Source organism: Poeciliopsis prolifica, unplaced genomic scaffold (genome assembly GCF_027474105.1).
Source record: "Poeciliopsis prolifica strain line A6 unplaced genomic scaffold, Auburn_PproV2 SCAFFOLD053, whole genome shotgun sequence".
In the NCBI taxonomy this organism is placed as follows: Eukaryota; Metazoa; Chordata; class Actinopteri; order Cyprinodontiformes; family Poeciliidae; genus Poeciliopsis; species Poeciliopsis prolifica.
The window spans coordinates 465929-487209 of NW_026562428.1; the positions used below are offsets into that span (position 1 = coordinate 465929).

Consider the following 21281-nt stretch of genomic DNA (forward strand, 5'->3'; position numbering starts at 1 on the left):
TTTTCCAGTTCACCAAAAACTAGGACGAGGAAAAACCATAAACCAGAAAAAGTAACTGCTGACATTTAGTCAACTTCATCGAGCCAATGCCAGAGATAAAATGGATGGATTCCTGTACTTGAGGACAGTGAATGACAGAGTATGGGAGATGCAAAAATAAATAAGTAAAGGAAGTATGACCATGACTATTTAAAATTTTGATTTTCATGGTTTGGGTCTGAAGATCCACAGGGACATTGATGCCTGGCAAGAGTCTTATTGAGAACAAACCACCAAGATTTCTACTGGTGTCAGTATGTGCCAACGCTAACTGTAGCACTAGCTACATTCACAAGAAATCAGTTATTATGAATGCTGGAAAAAAAAAAGTTACTACTTTGTAGATGGTGGATTTCAGTAAAATAAAAACATGACATGGACTGCTCTGCATTTCAAGTGGGAATATATGATGGAAAAGCCAATTTGAAACAAATAACATCTGGTCAATTCTTTGGAAGAGGTGTTTTTTTGTTTGTTTTATTAGTCCCACTCCTTCAAGAATCCAGTTTCAAACTTGGTGGAAAACTTAAATGCAACTAGAGCTGAGTCTGTGAGAATATCCTTTTAGTTTGACCAAAAATAGTCTCTGTGTAGTCTCTACATGGTTTGTATTAGTCAGAGCAAAGTCTTGGTCAGTCTCAACGTGTGGACTAAAGACAAAATACTTTTTATTAGACTTTAAATGGTAGCCTGTGTATCTCTTACATATCTTACATTTTTCTTTTCTCTATTTCCTCTTCCAGTTCCTTTCTAACCCTGCAGTGACCTTTGGGACGGCTATAGCTGCCTTCTATCTGCCTGTCGTTATTATGACAGTATTATACATCAACATCTCCTTGGCTTCCAGGAGCAGAGTCTCCAAACACAAACTTGAGAAGAAAGAGAAGAAGGGAATCAAGTAAGATTGATCAGTGAATTAAACATCAAACTTCTTTGAAATACCTTCTGGACATAACAGGGATTTTTTTTCTCAAATTCTACCTAGCTTAAAAAAAATACCAGAGGTTTGCACACCCTGTATATAACAATGCAATCTTTTTCTTCACTCTGACATTAAATCTGGTTAAACTTTTCAGTCTGGCTCTGATTAGATCATGTCATGAATTAACTCATCAAACCTTTATCCACCTGCAACATGATCCCAAACTGATAGATGACATAATGAGTCAAAATTTAAAGAAAGTCACAAGGATTTAAAAAAATATATACATATATTCTTACATTTAGAAAATGTAATTAAACAGGATAACGTCATAATGTGTTAATATCAGATAGCAGGACAAAAAAAGAGTTACTGTTTGAGATTATTATAAAACAGTTTTGGCAACGTCCAAAAACATTCTCTAGAGTCTTAAACATATTTTCTAATTGAATATAATAACTGTCCATTTCCTCAGACCTCCCAACCTGCTAAAGAGTCACATGATAAAACAAAACAACAACAACGATACCAGCCCTCAAGTCAGTCCTCGCTCCACTCCCAAGGCCAGCCTGGACTCCACCACCACTGCTCTGGATGGAGTAAAGAACGGCCAGGTGGAGGAACTGAAACCTTCCCAAGCCGAAGCCCTGGGGCACCCCAGTCCCAGACTGGCACAGGTACTGACTTATTATTCTAAACCTTATTAGACATTAGAAAGTTTAGTTGTTGGAAAAATCAAACTCTAAGCTTCAACATGATGGTCTTTGCATCCATTTTGATTAAACTTCCAAAATGTTCATCTCTTGTATTGTTCCAAATAGTGAAAAAAATCTGGAATTTAAGCTGATCAACATTGTCACATTCTTTAAATCATAAATAAATAAATGTAGTCTTAGAGCTATTTCCACATTTATTCAGCGCCCTCCAGTAACTGTGGAGCTGAACACCGTCCGTTTCATCGGTTCCCTGGGGTGGAAAGCTCAGGGCCTCGACCTGAAAACCTGAATTATTTCTTCTTTAAACCCTCTGTGGTTCTGAGTCCTCTCATGTTCCTTTTTCCTTCTGCTGCTTTCACTTGGAATTGTTCTATCTGGATGTTTGAAAATGAGAAAAGGAAACGTATTTGAACACTGACAATGTTAGACTTATTTTAATATCATTGCACAACGACACAATAGTGAATTTAACAATGAAATGTTGCTTGGCTACTAAAATACACACAAAAAAAATACTGAAAAACTTTAAGTGTGACCCTATAGATTTAAACACATACAGTAGATCATGCATTTATTAGAGCCATGGTTTTACTTTGAGTGTTGGTGTTGCTGAGGAAAAAGAAAAAGATAAAGAGGGAACTGTTAAGTCAAAGAGAAAGAGAAGGTGAAAAAGGTAAAAAACTTAGAAACCACACCCCAGTAAAACTGAGACAGATCTCCATAGCAACTCTGAAAACCTCATTGTTACTTTTTTGTGCAGGCAGAGCGTTGCGTACCTATATGATTGTCAGTGTTGTTTTGTTCTGAAGGATGAATGCCCCCGGCCTACATGTTCACCTGCAGCTTGAGCTCATTCATCTCCAGCTGCAGCTTTATGGCAGTATGGAGTATTTATGCTAAATTACAGTTTGGTTCAAAATAATAGCACATCTATAAAAAGTGAGCAATGTTCAAAATCCTTGTGATAGCTTTTATTTTGGTAAATGTCATGGGAACAGAGAACATTCTTCTCTAAATCACAAACTTACACAGATTTTATCTCATGTACTATCTGTTGTTTCAGTAATACTTTATTTGATGGGTTGTGAATAAGACTGTCATAAACATGAAATAATACCTGTCATGAATATTTATGACTGTTGTCATAAAGTGTCATTTTTTATACATCATGGCACTTTTTATACAAAGTTGACATTATTCAAAATGTCTGTTATGGCAACTAGTCATTAACCAATAAATCATAATCTGACATAAATTTGTTAGAAAAGTATTTACTGATTAAACTTTAAAAAATGAGGTGACTTTATGTTATTAAAGGTAAAGTTTGATAACAAATTTATGTCAGATCATGACATAACATAACATGTCATGACAGTCTTATTCACAACCAGTCAAAGGAAGTGTTACAATTGTTTCTTGTATAGGTTCACATATTTTTTGATTGTTTTATATTTACATATGTTCATACACCTCTACTTACAAATGTAAACCCTAGAGATGTGTGACCCTATAGATTTAAACACATAGCTTTAAAGAAGATTCTAAAATCTCAGGAAAGTAAAACCTGATTTCGCTTGAAATATTAATAATATGTATAAAAAAATGTTGAAAAAATAAAAACATCCATTTTCAAAATGTACAAAATTCTTTTAAAAAATAAATATTCGCGGTTTTGCGTCTGAAATTAAATTGTAACGCGGTACACTCCTTCACAGCAGTGTGTATGTCCACACTGTTGTGATATCTGAGTTTGCCCTCTGTGAAACAACAAAGAATAAATATTCAATCAGTCTTCAGAAACTGATTGAATGAATATTAGATCATCTAAATTAAGAATTAATTAAATTGGCAATTTAATTAATTTACAGAGTAAAACATTTATTGTGTAAACCGAAAATCACTGAACTGATGTTTAGCTGTTTCTTGGATCTGCTTCTATCTGTGTTGCCTCAGAATCAGCATATTTGACCCCATCTGTTTGAGTTTTGGCCGCTCTTTTGTGTAAGGAAACATAACTTCTTCAAGTATTTTCTTGTATTCAGACTGATCCATGATCACTGGTGTTAGATGAGTAGATTATAAACTCCATAGTATGAGAAACATTTTGTTCCTTTAGTGTCTTTACCACAGTGCCTCATAGTTTAATATCAGTGTTTGGGAATTTGTCGGACAAACTGTCTTTGGCCCAAAAAGAAAAATCTGTTTTATTACTCCCTTAAATGTTCCATCATTTCTCTTTGGTTCAGAAAATGTTGATTTTAAGTTCTTAACTCTTTTGCCAAGTTGTTTTTAAAAAAGCATTAAAGCTACTACCCCAGTTTGTGAGGCTGAAGGATTGTGTGTCTAACCGGTTGGTCAGCAGCAGAGCACCATTCATTTTCACTCTGTTCTGACTTCTGTCATCTCCAGGAACGTTGAGATAACATTCATCACAGTAGACCCTCCTTCACTAAACTCTGCTATGTTTGACAATTTACCCATAGAATCAGGAGCATAGATGTAAAAGGTCATGAAAATGGGTGATTTTGGGGGCTAACTGTATTGGATGTCTGGTATATTGTACTGATTCTTTAACATCTTAAAACATCTGATTCATCTTCAGCATGAAGATTTAACTTCATGCTGCAGTTAAATCTTCATGGTTGTAGTAATCTACAACCATGAAGGTTACATGGCTGTAGTAACCTGACTGACCTCTGGGATACCGTTTAGCTTTTTTCAACGTTCATTTCAAAAATGAAAGTTTTTGCTGAAATGAGCCTGAAGTATAATAAAAAGTACCTGACAGCACTGACTGTGATAAACCCTTGATGTTTGTTGCCTGTAGTACAAACAGGGTAGGGTAGCAAAACCAATCCATGGCATTGGTTTTTTCCCATGAAGGGAATCCATCTAATCATAAACTCCTGATGTAGCCTTTCTGTGTGTCTGGTGCTTATAAGTTTATTTTTGTTTTAATGGAGGTTTCCACTCTGAATATTCGCTCTACCTCTTTGATGTTTCTGTTTCAGTTCTTTCCAGTCAAAGAATGACTCCTTTCACTTTCACCGATGTTAGTTCACAGACTAAAGTCAGGATACAGATTCCGCATATAGAATCTGCTGCAATCCTCCTACCTGTTCTATTAATCAGGAGATCTAACGAGAATTTCTCACAGCTCTCCGTGAAGCAGATTCTAAATTCATAGCCATCTACAGAATACTGCAGTCCTCTAACCCCTACTTGCAGCTTTGGAGTGCCCTCAATGAAAGCAGAGAGACTATATTATGAGCCTGTATTTATTACATAACTGAGTGGCATTACAGTTTGTGGCTTTTTCTTTCTTACAGGAGGAGAAGGAGAGTTCCAACGACTCGTCCACAGCTTTTATCCCTCCAACAGAACCAAACGCTAAGAGCGAGGCAACGATTGAGGTTTGTGTCTAAAATGTGGACAATGTTGTCAGTGGCCATAAAGAGTTACTCATGGTCAGTAACTCATGTAGGCTGTAACATTTAAGTACTTCTCAGTTGTGAGGTAAGAGAATATGAACTGCTGATATAACCTTTCTTGTTGTTTACAACACACTCTGGGACCAAGTGTGTTTCCTGCTTTAAGGTTCAAAGTCTCTGTTCAGAAGTGGTGATCTGCATACTGTGGCTTGCTAAATTATCAATACGTATTATCAATTGAACATTTTTGTGTTTTGTTACATTACTTTCACAAACATAAATATATTTCCCTGGAATTTAATGTGAAAGACCAACACAAAATTGTATGAAATTGTGAAGTACAAAGAAAATTCAACATGATTCAAAACATTTTTTTTCACAAATGAAAAATGTGGTGTGCAAAAGTACTCAGCCCCCTTTTCTCTGAATGCAAATGCAACAGCTCTGTGTCAGGCTTACAGGTTGATTACTCTAAAGCAGGGGTGGTCAAACCTTTTGAGACCAAGATCTACTTTTTCTCTCACCAGTCAGCTGAGATCTACCTCATGACACGAAGACATAGGAATTGTAAATTAAACTTGACTGACTTATTTTATATGCGAAAATACATCAGTTGTATCAAAAATGATGAAGTGATAGAAAATTTAATGCAGTTTCTTCTTCAGACAGATTCTGACACTCAGAGACTCTTCATCTCAGAGTGCAGCTAGTGGCTCTGTTGACGGTCCACTGCAGGGCATCATGCATATGGCCCTAAGACAGCTGCAGCTTAATGTCCCACGAGTTTGAGTGCCTTTTTCAAGCGCTTGCGGGCCCTACCTCCGTTTCTGTCTCTCCATCAAAGAAGTATCTCAGTGAGTTGCATGCTTGTTGGCGGGACCCTAGAGCCTTTTCACGTCTCTCTGCCGATGGTCGGATGTTGGCAGCTATGCATGGGTCAGTTACGGCAGGCTTGGATCGCATGCCTGCGGTTGAACCTGCTGTTGCCTTGCTCATTATGTCCCCAGATGAAGCCCTGTGTGATGACATTGAGCCTACAGGCTCAATGTCGTATTACAAATGGCTTCCTCTGTAAAGCGTATAATGCCGGGGCACATGCCGGTCGCCTTGGCAATTTCTTGACGCACCTCATGTTTGCTCTTTCTGTGTTCCTTCAGGATGCCAGTGGGGCTGATGCAGCTATTGACTTTAGTGATGCAGTGCTTCAAGCCTTTGCATTGATTAGCGTGTGGTATCTTTTCTAGTCCAGGCTCGCTGACAGATCTGGCTGGCTCAGTCCACATTGACTGAAACATGTTGCAGGACTCTCCGCAGTTTTCCTGTGGTGCCAGGGGAGTTATTCGGTTCTGCTGCCTTGGGAGCACTGCAACGAACTGTTCAGGCACAGCAGACTGGACAACAGCTTTCAGGTCTCAGCAGAGGTATGCCCCCTCCTTCTCATACTCCAAGGCGCCCATCAGCTGGCCCCAGCATTCGGCTCCCTTGGGGTTGTGATCGGCCTGGTGGGTTTCGCCCGGCAGCAGAGAGCCAGCAGGGACTTTTACGTGCCAGTCCGTCAACCAACCAGGCACACCAGGGCCACAGACTTTGCCGCACCCCCCCCCACACCCACCTCCCTACCCCCCCCCCACCCCCAGAACTCATGTTGGGGAAAGAAAATGATGCTACCAGGCCAGCCGTTGGATATTTTTTTCATCAGCAGCTCAGTTGCCACTGACCATGGGTGGTTGCCACTCTGACCCATGGTTACCAGCTGCAGTTCCGACGGCTGCCTCACATTTCGCACCAGAGGCTACTGTTCAACCTATTTCCTCTTGTCAAGAAAGACGGGCAGATTTCGTCCCATTTTGGACCTCATGGGACTCAATCAATATTTAAAGGTCCTGCCATTTCACATGCTCACAATGACGACGACAGAGGTTCTTTGGGCAGTGACAGAGGGGGAATGGTTTACATCAATCGACCTTACAGATGCGTACTTTCATGTAGCTGTTGTTGTGGCGGAACATCGCCGCTTTCTCAGGTTTGCCTATTGGGATCGCCTCTCTCCTGTGCAAGCCCTTGGCGTGAAGGTTCTGCCATACCTCAACGATTGGCTTCTCTGCGCCCCGTCTCAAGAGCATGCATCTCGTGATACGAGTCTCCTATTCAAAGTGAACTTGGAGAAGAGTTGTCTGATTCCATCACTGAAAACTACTTTTCTTGGAGTGCTTTTGGATTCTCCCTTCATGACAGCCTACCTATCTATCCAGAGGGTGGACAACATTCTCCAGCTGGTGAGTTCATTCAGCCTGGGCAAGCGGCTTCCTTACATTGCCTTCTTGCGGCTGCTGGGTAAACTAACATCGGTTACTCAAGTCCACCTCTGCGCCCTTTGCAGAGGTGGATCAATAGCTGGCACCTGGATGCCAACCTTCACAGGCACCACAAATCTGTGGTAACGTGGCCGTGTCTTCGTGCCCTGAGTCCATGGAGAGACAGGGCCTATTTGTGCAGGGGTGAATCTCCTGTAGTGGGAATCTGTTCACCTATCCACCCTGCAGGCGGTGTACTTGCCGGGGCTGCACAACCTGGTAGCAGACTCCCTTTCCCGATAGGCACCGGCTCCAGGAGAGTGGTCCCTCCACAGCGACCTAGTCCGTCTGGTCTGGGACCTTTTCAGTCAGGCAGAGGTCGATTTGTTCGCCACAGAGGAATCGACTTATTGTCCTCTATGGTTTTCCCCTACAGGGGCCGCCGGTTCGCTGGGCCAGGACGCTTTGGCCCATCGTTGGCCCAGGGTCCTCCTATATGCCTTCCCGCCCCTTTCCCTGATTTGGCCGAAAGAATGTTGCTGGTAGCTCCGTATTGTCCAGCACAGCCATGATTCCCACTTCTGAGGAGTCTGTGTAACAGTGTCCCATGGTGTCTCCCGACCAGGAGGACTTTACCGTGTCATTTGGGGGGTCAGATATGGCATCTCAATCTTCAATGTCTACGGCTGTGGGTGTGGCCACTGGGAGGCTTGAACAGTAGCTGACTGGGTATTTAGCTCTTGTCCAGCACAGGGCGTTCTCCACTCGTCAGCAATATGAAAACAGATGGCGTCTGTTTTCACGGTGGTGTTTTGCCTGTCGTGATGATCCAGTCACCCTCTATTTTGGAGTTTCTTCAGTCCCTTCTTGATAAGGGTCGTTCTTCTTCGACGCTTAAGGTTTATGTAGCGGCTATATTGTCTAGTCATGCTGAGATTGATGGCTGTATTGTGGGGAGCCATAATCTGATTTCTCTATTTTGGCGTGGTGCTTGTAGACTGCACCTCCAACGCACAAAAAGTTAATTTGTGCAGCAATTCTCAGCAACAAAGAAGTTCAGAGAGCTTTTCCATGATAGTTTAGTTAAACTTCATCATATTAATATAATTTATTTCAATTTGGTTTCTTAATATAGCAATTTTTCACAAAAATCCTCTCAAGTCACTCTACAACCAGACATGTTCAGTCCAATTGTATTCAAGTTAACCCAAGTTTAAAAATATATTTCAGTATAATTCAGATTCAGATAAAAAAAGATACATTTCTTAGTGAGTAAGAAAGTACTTTGACAATAGTCACTGAATCTGCATGTAATATGAAGAACAGCAGCAGAGCTTCTGATAAAGATGAAAACAACTTTCTAGATTTGGACATCACTATGTCAAAAGTCAAAGCATCTAATTCTGAAGATGACTTGTTCTATTTGGACTAATTCCTACATAATTCTTAAAATCCAGTCAATTCAGCCTATAGAGATTTAAAATTCAGTTGCATTAAAATCTTGTGGTTTAGTGATGGCTTGGTGTCAAACTTCAAATGGACACAATGACAAGCAGGAGAATTATATAATGACACAAAAAGGGAAGCAAATGGCAGCTCTGTTTGAGTGATGTATGCAAATATTTTTCAGATGAATGCACCATTATGCAGAAGAGCAAAAAAAAAATCAAGATGGAACTTTCACAGTCTGAATTTGCATGTAAGGACAGTAGGTTTGATGTAAAACAATCTGATGCCGGTCTGGACGCTTTCCTTCGACGCTGACTGACCTGCTCTGTGTGTTTGACACCCAGCACCACGTCTGAAACATAATCATTACAGACATGGTTCGGAAACTCATCATAATGTATCAAGTTGAGAGCAAACGCAGCTGATTTGAAAATATTAATGTCTTTACCTCATTCTACCATCGCCATCATTTTTACTGTAACATATTTTGTTAGTGCATATTTGCTCTACAAATAAAATAATGGTGACAGTAAATGGGAAAATAATTTAATTGCAGAGACCAGTAGGAATATTGAATATTGAAATATTGCCTGTTTTTTATTTATACTTTAATTTTCTTGTGAAAATATGAATCTAACTCTTTCAATATCCAGAAGGCGCCATGTCAGCACAGCGTCATTTCTGAGTCATAAGTTTGTACCTGCAAAGTGATATACGTGTCTTTACCAATGGCAATGTTGGATGTGTTGTTATATGATTCCAGTCTAACAAGACTAGAAATTTTTCCATGTAAATTTTTACATTTACATGCAAACATTGATTGATTAATATCAATTGGATTTATTTGAAAAAAAAAGTTTCCCCATTGCAGAATTCTGGCCTTGTCCCCATCACAGAAAGACACATTTAATAATTTTTTAATCATCAAAAATGTTCTCAGTAAATACAACAAAGTGTTTTTTTAATAATTTCATAGATAAACCATCCATTCATGTCTGGTCTAAGTAGAAAATATAACAAACACTCATTTGTACCAATTCCCAACAATCTTCGATGTTAATTGGCAAAGATTATATTCATAATCACTATTGAGGAATTTTGTCCCCCTCTTCTTTGTAAATTATTTTAATTCAGCTACTTAGGTGGATCTAAATCAAAACTTTGATTAGGACTTTTAGAGGTGTAATTTCGGGGGAAATTCTTGGCAAATGATTTAAACAAATCAGATATGTTAGAACTATCCCAATGGAAGCCATTTTTACCATGACCTTTGACCTTAACATTAGCAGTGAGGTCTCCAGAACTTTCTTCTTTACTTCCTGAAAGTTAGAGAGTGTTGTTTGTTTTACTGCTGAACTTTCATATCATAAACAATTTCTTGTATTGAGTCAGGTTATTTTTCTCCCACATTTTCTTCTTGAGACTTTTAGCCGACTTTAAGTTGTCAAACTGGTTATGGAGATCTATAAGCAGTTAATGAAATGTAAGTCAGCTTTCCAAACACTGTGATTAAGCAAAATTAATTTAAAAATTAACAACAAAGTAAATCACTTTATATCATTTTATTTTATTGGATTTTTTTCCATATAAAATAACACTATAATTTGTGTGAGCTGAAAATGGATTTGTTGGGTATTTTATCCCCTAAATATAAAACAGCAACATGATTTCAGACTCATATTTCTGTGACACTTCTGTCCTATTTTTATCAGAGGTTACAATTCCTCTGATATAGCCTCAGGTTGAGGCTTCTTTTTAATCAGTTTTTAACTGTGAAACTCTTTGACAAAGTGTGTGTTACAAACAGCGCAGGGCTTTGGAAATTTGACACAATTCGTTGTGATTGTAATGTACACAAGTACGGTGAACCCTGTGATAGTTCAAACACCAAATCTACTTTAATATACATGTTTACAGTGAAAACTACTGCTAGCTAACCTCCACAGCCTTCTTTATCTTTGTTGTTCGGGATGCAGCCAATCAGCACCAAGGAAAATAAGCGGTTCTCCTAGATTGGCTGTTTTTCAAGCACAAGCCAGCAGCATGTCAAATTCCCTTCAAGCTCCATTTCTGTGAAAAAAAAAAAATCGGCAAATAGGGGTACCCTCAAAACTGAGTTGGTTTTGCAAAATTATTTAGTTTTTAGAAAATCAGTCCTTTGTATTCATATTTTAGATGAAAATGAAAAAGGTGATTAAATTCCATTGCTTTTTTAGATCATAATGTTTCAGAATAGTCTTTTTTGTTCTCTAACTCATAGAAACAAACTGTTCCAGGTGTTTAAACTGCTCTTCACACATCCTCCAACCGTTTTCCCCACTGAGTTTTATTCTTAGCACTCAGGCTGGGGCTTTTTTAAACCAGTTTTTAACTGTGAAACTGTTTGCCAAAACAACTGTTGAAACAGATTCCTCTTGCCTTAAGCCCTGCCCATGTATTTAGATAAAGAAATTCCCAGCGCTCTGTATTTTACACATCAGTGGGGGAAAAAATCCACTTTTAAAACATTCCAGCCCCATATTACTGATTAATGTTCCCATTAGGTCTATTCACACACAAAGAGATGCTCACAAGACTCTACAGACAATTTGACTTGGCTCTTTTCCCCAGATGCTGTTGACATGAGCTGTTCAGGGCGGGAGATGTTCTGCTGGAGATGAGCTCTCACAGCAGGAAACTCCAGGGAAAAGACATGGGGGAGCATCTTTCCATGAGGCATGATGCTGAGATCGCGGTGTTTTCTCTACACTGGCTACCTGATGGCTGTTTTCCGTGGATACTTGTATCACATGCAGCCATGTTTCACGTCTGCAGATAGGAGTAGAATGCAGCGGCTCTTATCAGCATGCAAATGTGCTGGTTCATATTTGCTTATCGTTCAGACATTTTACTGGTGAACCCAGATGCAAGTAAAGACTCTGGAACTCTTACAGAGGTTCTAAAGAACAGCAGTGTGTGTAAAAAAAATAAAAATTAAATTAAAGGCCAGACATATATAGCCTTTTTGGTTTTTCTGATCCGACTTTGCAACCAAGACACATTGTAGGAAATATGTGAATTATGTTGAATTCACACCAGCCTTGTTCTGACCAATAAAAAACCTGGGCCTCAATTTGGTTGAAATGAACTCTGGTGCAGTTTGAATGCATATGTGATCCATTAAATAAGAAACAGCCTTTGTCAGTCTTTCAGAAATAGTTTTATTGCCATAAATTTTCAAAAAAAGATTTAAAAAATTCAGAAAACAGAAATATTACAGACTTGAAAAATGTTCGTTTATAGGCACAAGGTGTAAAGAAATTAACATATTACTACTAATAATAATAATGATAAGGCTAGAATCTCATCTCACAACTTTTTTTTAATTCATTGTCTTTAATTATTGAAAAATAAAAACAAAATTAGTATAAAGCAGTACATCCTATCCATCTAATAACTATTTATGACCTATCTCCAGAGGTCAACAGGTGAGAGGCAGGTCATACCCTGGAGACGCAGCCAGCCCATCACAACACAGAGGAAAAACAGACATGCACACACACATTCATACCCAAGGGTAATTTAAAGAGACCAATTAACCCAACAGTCAAAGTCCCTGAAGAGAACATGGAAGGCCCCAGCAGAAAGAACCTGGACTGGGATTTGAACCGAGAACTTCCCGGCTTCTTTAGAAAAAAAAAGACAATGATCCAAAAAAGATGAACTACATTACAATGAATGGAAATATGGCTTAGTTTATGGTCTTGATTTAAAATCTCAACAACTTGTAGTCACTTAATTAACTGCCTATTCTTTTGTACTTACTGTCTCATTTTTGGCAGCTCAGTGTTACTGACTTGATGTAGAACATTAACTTTCACCTCAACCCTTTAAGGTCTCACAGGAACTGAATTGCTGTGAGACCTTACTGCAAATTACCTACTCTGATGCTGGAGAGGAGCTTCAGTGGCTCATAGGAATACTTAAAGTTAAGAAGAACTTAACTTTAACGGGAAAGAAACCTCTAGTTGGTCCTGGTTCAGTGTGAGCAGCCATCTTATCACAGTCTACTGTTAGCTACTCTAACTGTACACTTTATGAAAAAGAAAAGTTTTAGCCCTATTAAAAGAGAAATCACAGTGAAATTTAATGAAACTCTTTACTTTTGATTACAGGCAGCTACAAATCCCAATCCAGTTGTTACGACAACGTCCAACTCTGCTCTTACCAAGATGAACCCATCGTCAAGGTGGTCCAAGATAAAGATAGTAACGAAGCAGGCGGGCGACGAATGCATCACAGCAATAGAGATCGTCCCGCCAGTGGAGGGAGCGGAGAGGCGCTCCATCCCAATCAGCCGCCCCAGAACTGTGGCTAGAAAATTTGCCAGCATCGCAAGAAGCCAAGTGAAGAGGAAAAGACAAATGGCTGCCAGAGAAAAGAAAGTGAGTATTTACACTGAGTAAGCATGTGGCAAAAACTGGATAGTGTTGCAACAACATATTTCCATATATTGTATCCAAAAGACAAACTATCTGACTTTAGCCTGAACTTAACTTTTACAATTTTAGGTCATCTGATTTACCAAAGTTATTCACATACACTATTTAGGTTCCACCCACTAAAGTCTTCTTTCCTGCTCAATCTGAAACAAACCATTGCACATGTGAGCAAAATTTGTCAATATTACACTAATGTCAAATGATTACATTTTCGCAATTGTGGTGTCTCCATTCAATAAGAAACGCAATTAAAATCAAGTATGAATAAGTTTGTCCACGTATTAAAAGAAATGCCGTATCATGATCCTCTAACTACTTCCTGTTGCCTTCTTTGTGGCTAGCCTGAGTAGTGTGATGCGGAAAAAAAAAAAATTTCCATTGCAGTTTACCTAATCCTAGCACTACAAAAGTTTTACTGACAAACATTTTGTTTCTCAACTGGCATGTTTACTGGTAGGTATTACAGATCCATTTACTCTCAAACTTTAACTTTCTGGCTGATGTCTGTAGACTCTAATTTCCAGATTGTTTTTTGTCTTGAATACATCTGTTTTTAATTTTTGATTTAATTTAATTTTTTTTTTTTATTTTATTTTAAATATGACAACAGTCAGAAGGGTTCAAAACTTACATTTTTGTTTCTTCAGACTACAGGAGATGTCTCCAAAGCTCTTGTTTCTAAATAGATTCCTGAATTGTAATCTGGCTGAATGTTTGGTTTGGAGTAACGGCTTCTTCCTCTCAGAGCGGCCTTTCAGCCTATGGTGGGACACGACTGGTTTCACTGTGGATAATGAGCTATCTTTAGCTATTGTTCTGGGCATGAAGTAAATATTTTTAACCCCACTGAACACCATGAAGAAACTTTTTTCTTTTCCCAAATATTGGCTTTTAAATACACACTTTCATACTTACATGGCAACACAATTACAGTAATTGTTCTTAGTTTCTGTCTTTTGCCTCTTGACCTTTTTCATCTTTCATTTGACCCAGCAGAATGTCTTGGTGGATTTTCTGAGAATGTTTCATGACTGTGGCTTAACAGAAATTTTGAAATTGAACTGACTGTGGAGAGTCACTTTACTATAAATTATGTAAAAGCCACTTTTGTCTGCAGTGAGAAAATAGCTACTGGGAAAACTCAGAATAATATCCAGTTATTTGTGTTATTCAATTAGAGCACCTTGCCATTGTGCTCCACAGGGACATTATGTTTGAGTGAAGCAGTGGGCTGTGAAAACACATGTCGACAAATCTTGTTATGATCCAATGTGGTCTATCTAAATGATAAGCATTCTGAAGCTTTATTTATGCAGGAGTGAATTTTCCTCAGCAAAACATACAGCTGTATTCATTTAGGCTAAAGGCTAACAGCAGCTTGTTACCTTTCATGGCCTGTTAGATTTTTCTTCATCATTTAAATCTGCTTTTTGTATTTACTCAGGTTATCTTTGGTAATAAAATTTGCAGAATGGTCCAAATCATTCTAGTTTGACAATGAAAGATTCTATGTGTAACAAGTCAGACACAATGTCAGATATGTGTCATTGTTAACCCATAAAAACAACAAAAGTTAAGGTTTGGTTATTAGGATACCATCACTTGTGTCTCAGCCCAGACAAATAAATGTCAATGAAATGAGGTGACATTTGATCCCAAATGTTGCAGCAAAAATCAACTTTCCCAGCATCCTCATCTCCTTGCCTTTAAAAGCACTTGGCCAAACTGGGTGTGAATGCGGCAACAGCTATATTGATGCTATTACCAGCAAAAGTTGTCTCATATTTCAGGTGAAGGTGGGTAGTCAGCAGTGTGGATCAGATGTCACCTCACAACCAAAAGGTTTTTACTTTCTCTCTGTGAATAAGATTCCCTCCCAGTAGATTCTGGTTAACTACTGTGATGAATAATTATGCAGCTGATGTGTCTTTCTCTGTTGACCCTGTGAAGAAATAGTGACCTGGGTTTGCCTTATGGCTCCAGCCCCTTGCAGCCCTGAACCCAATTAGTTCTACTTTTATGCTACAGTATGCAACTAAAGAAAATAATTGATCTATTTGAATATAAATGTATAAAGCATTCAATATCTTCAGGATGTTTTAATTTATGGCATTTTAATTGTAAAAATGCTATAAAATAAATGGCTTACAATTTTTTTTCTTGACTAATAACAGAATAAATATATATATATATTTATTTTTGTTTGTTTGTTCGTTTGTTTTTCTGTAGAGAACATGAATATTTATTCAATCTTTAGGTATTACATGAAACACTGTTAAATATTAATGATTATAGTTTATTTATCAATTGGTGCAAATATATTTTTGCAAACATCAAGTGCTTCACTGTTTCTGTGAAGCACAATGGTGAATGTTACCTATAAAAGAAAGGTTCCTAAGTGACTTCTTAAGTTTACAGTAATGTTACTGGTTCCTCTTGGTTTTCACTCTCTTTCCAAATTAGTGCACCATGCAAGGAATGCATTGTGGTGATGTGACTGAACAGAACAGGATTTGCTGTTAATACCTTGCACATGGTACCATGCTGAGTTAGGGATGTGCATGAATGATCAGTACCATCCTCTGTTAGCTGTATTTGAATCATGGCTGCAGAAGAAGGAAGCAAATGGCTGAGCTCACGACTACATGGAGCAATCTCTTCTTGATTTTATCAACAAAAGAACATCTGTGGCTGCATCATTGTTGTTATCACGCAGCTGATCCACCATGCTCTGATTGCACTGCTGACGCTTTTTAGAAAGTCTAGCATGAATACATGCATTACTGGACTATATTGCTTTTCCAATTCCCACTTCATATAGCTTTTTCCTCTGGTACTATTGGGTTGTTTTGTTCTTTCAAATTGTACGTAAAAGACAGCACAGCCTAAATCTCCATCACAAAAAGAGAGCGTGAAGCTCACACCTAATCCTGCAGCCTGTGTTTCACTACAGCACTCCCTTTGAAGTACAATGAATTAACTTTTCCATAAACGCTCATATTTCTTATATTCTGTACTTGAGATGTTCTTTCTAAGCTTTCTTGAGTTTCATAAACTATATTCACTCAATAGTTGGTTGGGGATCCATTGACATAAAATACTTCATGCCATGAAGGCAAGACGAGAGACTTTGGACCACCTAGACATGTCTAAGGCTCTTGATGGCTCAGCCACAGTCCAAGCCTTTGGAACTTCCTTTCCATTGAAGGTGCTTTGCTTCAAAACCTTCTGAAGGTTGTGGTTCTTTCTGTTCTTCCAGACTTTTCCCTTTCCATTTTACTTTCCACCAATATGTTTGCTTTCATTTTTTTTATTGCTCTTGTAATAGAAAATTTCATTTTTAGCCTTATTTCATCTTTGATGGAACTGATTATGACCATTTATTTACTGATTGTGTTTTTGTATTTCTGCAAGATGTGTTCTTGTTTTAAAGAAGTTTCTAGATCATGCTAGATGTTTCTGCAGCTGATATAATATAAGAGATGTGAAGACATCTTGGGTAAAGTGCTTAACCCAAGACGTCTTAAAGGACCGACGTGTGGAATGTAGTTTGTACCCTTGTTTGACCCTGAACCCATAAGTAACTGACAAAAAAGAATTTGAAGTTTTTCCTGAAATTCTTATCGGCACTCTTTCCTGCTATAATCACATCACCTCCAAGAGGTTATGTGCACCAAGCTGCACAGAGTTTCATGTCACCTGAATCTACCATGTTCAGGTCTTGGACAGGTTGGCATGACAACAAGCCTTTGTCTATTATTGCTTCACTTCTGAAGTTAGACTGTCATTTTAGGCATTTAGATGCAACTAAAGTTGTGGAACAAATGATGCCTCTGTGCAACAGGCTCTATCTAACAGCATTTAAAGCTACAATTCAAAACAGGTTACTTGTGGTTATGTAAAAACAAAATAGTGGTTCATCCCTTGAAATAGAAGCCTTTTCTGCACTTGAATAATTCATACATTTCTGTTGGAAGTAAAATGCTTGGTTTGAATGCAAGGGCGTAATGGCATTCTCTGCTTTTATTCACATAACACTGAATCACGTCCTAAAGCTATTATAGCTGCAGTTCACACATACAGTTGAAACCCAAGATTTACATTCACTGTGCAAAAAGATTTTTTTCTCTCCCTCTTTCTTTAAACCTTCCACCAGGTGAATATTTTTAGATTTTCTTTTTTCTATAAAGTCTGAGTTTTACCTGCTTTTAAGCTGTATGATTTTGGTCAAATGTTTGGGTTTCCTTCAGCAAATGTTTGTTGGAATGTTGGTTAATCCTTGACAGACACACCTTTTCAGCTCCACCCACTGATGTTCTCTGAGGCTGAGGTCACAGCCTTGTGTTGGACACTCCAAAACATTGACTTTGTTGCCTTAAGCCATTAGACCACAGGATAGATCTACAAAACTCAAAGTTTTTCCCCATTTCCAAACTAATCCGGGTCTTTTGGGGATGGCTTCTTCCTCCCTGAGCGACCTTTCAACCCAAGTATGTGCAGCAGCTTGTTCATGAGGTTAATAGCTGTTATTTTGGCATTGAGTCACGTTTCAGACCAAAACCTTTTCACATCTGGGACAGAGAACATGTCTCCTTTATGATCTGTGTGATAACTGGGCATTTTTGTACAAAAGTGTTTGAACAAGTGAACCTTGTAGAAATTTGGAGCCAAGAAACTTTTGCTTCAGTTTTCTTCAGCCTTCAACTCCACTTCTTTGCATTTTTATGTTGACACACAGTGTCAGTGGTGTGTTTGTGGTGTTGCATTCAAACACATCCACAGGTGATCCAACATGTAACTCAAATGTTTTGTCTCACCTCTTCATCATTAGCTAATAAATCTGTTGCATTATGTGGATTTTCAAAAGACAGTAATCAGATTTTAACTGCATCAGGTCTGTTTAGATAAAAGCAAACAGACAAAATATCCCCTCTGTGTCTTTTTAAGGAAAATAGCAGGTATCATTCATTTAGAACTGCTTGTACCTTTACTCTGTTTTGCTTAGTCCAATCTTCTGCTCTCTCTTTTTTTCTTATTTTCTGCAGGTAACCAAGACCATCTTTGCCATCCTCCTGGCTTTCATCATTACATGGACACCGTATAATGTCATGGTGCTGATATCCACCTTCTGTCAGTCCTGTGTCCCTGACACTGTGTGGGCGATTGGCTACTGGCTGTGTTATGTCAACTCCACCATCAACCCAGCTTGTTACGCACTGTGCAATGCCACATTCAAAAAGACTTTCAAAAACCTGCTGCTGTGCCAGTATAAAAATATAGGTACGAGATGAGATGAAAGAAGAAGATAAAGGGTGGGATGGGAGGGGAGGGAAAGGGGAGGGGGAGATATAAGCCACGTCAAAGGAGGAACAGAGGAAACACTATAAAGGTGAGTGACAAGAAGACTGGATAAATAGAAGCATAAATGTGTGAAATTTAATGAGTTCTTGCATATGGCGGGGGATATGCATCTATTTATTCTGCAAGTTAAAGCAAACAGGCGAGACATGGATCCACAAAGTGGAAAAGCTGCTACAGCAGTAAGACAAAGTGAATGTGGGCAGGGAAGGAAGGAACAAGTGTAAAGTGAGGAGACCATGAATTGAAATTAAAGCTTGTAGAGATAAAACTAAAGCAAAGCATTTACTCAGCAGCGACAGTGGCGCTGCTCAGATTTGAGTGTTTTCATGTATATTTGGATCAACTGAGGACAGTTTGGATATTCTGTCATTTTTCCCCATGATGAATTATTCTCTAGCAAAAATCCCCACAAAGTCATGCATTCAAGTTCTGATGTAATATGAACTCTATTATATCAAAGTACCAAGGGCAGTTGTGTGGGTAATTGGCCACTGGCTGAGTTGTGACAGTTCAACTATTGACCCAGACGGGTAAAAGTTGGTGAAGAATCATTAAAAAGTTCTTCTTGATCCTGCAGTTGATCTGAAATCAGATATTTGTACAGAAAGGAAAGAAGAGAGGGATTAAAATAAGAGAAAATAGGTTATTTCCATTGACCACATAATTGCGCAATATGACATTGTAAAAATAAATTTGCTTAATAAAAATATGCAAATTAAAAAAAAATGTTTTTGATTAGAAAAAACTTTTTAGTACTCGGATGAGGTGGTTTTTCAGCATTATTGAAATTGGTTTATCTTGCAAAACTACTATGGAAACACTTTTTTTTTGCATCACATGTGTTGCCACTGGAGCAAACCATGAAGAAGACTTGAAGTAGTAGGAGGATCATGATGCAGCATGTTTTAATGACATCACACAAACAAACTCAACGTATAATTTTAATTGCGTTTCTTATTTTATGGAAACACTGCAATTGTGAAATAGTCTTTACCTTGACATAAAATTTTTGCACACATTTATAATGGAAACTCAGTTAGAGGCTTCCACTCCAAAAATTTGTTTCAGATTTAACAACTATTGAGACAAAACAGAAGTATCTGTTTCAATAGAGTCTGGCCAAGTCCTGCTCAGCGATTAACACTAGAAATGGTTTTAGTGAGCGTTTAGAAGCTGAAGCTAAAGTTCTCTATAAGGTTTTTTACTCCTCTCAGCAATAACTCTATCAAAGATTTTCCATTAAGTGACCCAGACATGTTTTAGCCGTAACATAAAGGAATTTCTCTGGTCTGTTTACTACAAAATCAGCGTAAGCTCATGTTCCGAATGTGACCCATTGGACAGATGAGAATGTTAATAAAATAAAATAAAAAGTGTTTCAGGAAGTCCCAGAGTTCGCTGGAAATGAACATATTAAGTCTTTATATTTGAAGATCTAAAAGAATAAACAGAATAACTTGTGGGCTTTTGTCGACTGCAGCGTCTTGAAACCAGATTGAGATTTGTTTTAGCAGAAGCATCTACTGAACCAAGCATTATTTATTTATTGCTTACTTTTTCCTTAAATTAAACTTCACTGCTAATCCAGTCACTGTATTCTCAAAAATATCTGATATGCAAATAAAAGTCCTTGCTGTCTGCAGACACTATATGTGTCTGCAGCAAGGGAGCAGCAAATGAAACTTTTTAGATTGGCTTTAGCATTTTGCATCTTAAAGTGAAAAAGTCAATCAAGTTTTTATCATTTATCACAAAGTCAAAGGAAGTCTGTTGTTTCTGTAGAGCAGCTCAAACTTGGCCAATAAGCCCAAACACACACCAATCAAATGTCACCTTGATTGGTGTGTGTTTGCTTCTTTACTTTTTGAGTCTTTGTTCTGTCTCCCACAAAGCCTCTTACACATTGCATTAGTTTTTTGCTTTTCCTATCAGATCTTTAAAGCCCCTAAACTGCCACCTTCAAAACATTTACACGTTAGACAATGGGTCCATAAGGACTTCAATATCTTTATGATAGTTAAAAGATTAATACAAGTAAAAGGAAATTTGGCTTACTCTGTTTTGTTGGTATTTGTGTTCAGCTGAAGTGGAATGTGAGCAAACAAATTTTTCTGAGGTTATGCCACATCATCTCAGTTGGACTTAAATCTGGTCTTTGACTAGGCCAATTGAAATCTCAGTAGTTTTTTTTTTCAGTTTTTGTCTGTTTTAAAAGTAAAAGTTTTTTGTAAAGACTTTTACTTTCAATGTTATAAAAACCAGCTCTCAAAAACAGCTTTTGTATTTCAAAAACATCAAAACTTACTTGATGGGCTGAGACCTTCAAATGTCAACAACAACAAAAAAAACTCAACAAAACAGATTTAATCTTTAATCTTTTTTAGAGCGCTATAGATGAACTTCTGCTTGAATTCTTCTCTCCTCAGACTGGATCATTATTATGAGATTGAGTTTGGTAGAAGTTCTCTCCACTATAAAACTTAAAAGCTCAGTTGATGAGTTTGACAGTGATGCTGTTCAGGCTTAGCATAATAGCAGATGGCTGCAGATTGCCGTCTGTCTTAGAAACAAAGAAGAATTCTTTCCCA

The 21281-nt window shown here is 38.1% G+C and overlaps 1 protein-coding gene across 1 annotated transcript in view; it reads left to right on the forward strand.

The window, feature by feature from the left end:
• chrm4a (cholinergic receptor, muscarinic 4a) overlaps positions 1 to 18629 on the forward strand; it is a 36052-nt gene extending 17423 nt beyond the window's left edge. The window contains exons 5-9 of the mRNA XM_055059282.1: positions 783 to 937; positions 1437 to 1638; positions 5007 to 5090; positions 13006 to 13275; positions 18378 to 18629. Of these exons, the coding sequence (XP_054915257.1) occupies positions 783 to 937; positions 1437 to 1638; positions 5007 to 5090; positions 13006 to 13275; positions 18378 to 18623 (957 nt within the window). The 3' untranslated portion in view covers positions 18624 to 18629. The remainder of the gene's footprint in view (positions 1 to 782; positions 938 to 1436; positions 1639 to 5006; positions 5091 to 13005; positions 13276 to 18377) is intronic.
• Positions 18630 to 21281: the final 2652 nt, after the last annotated feature.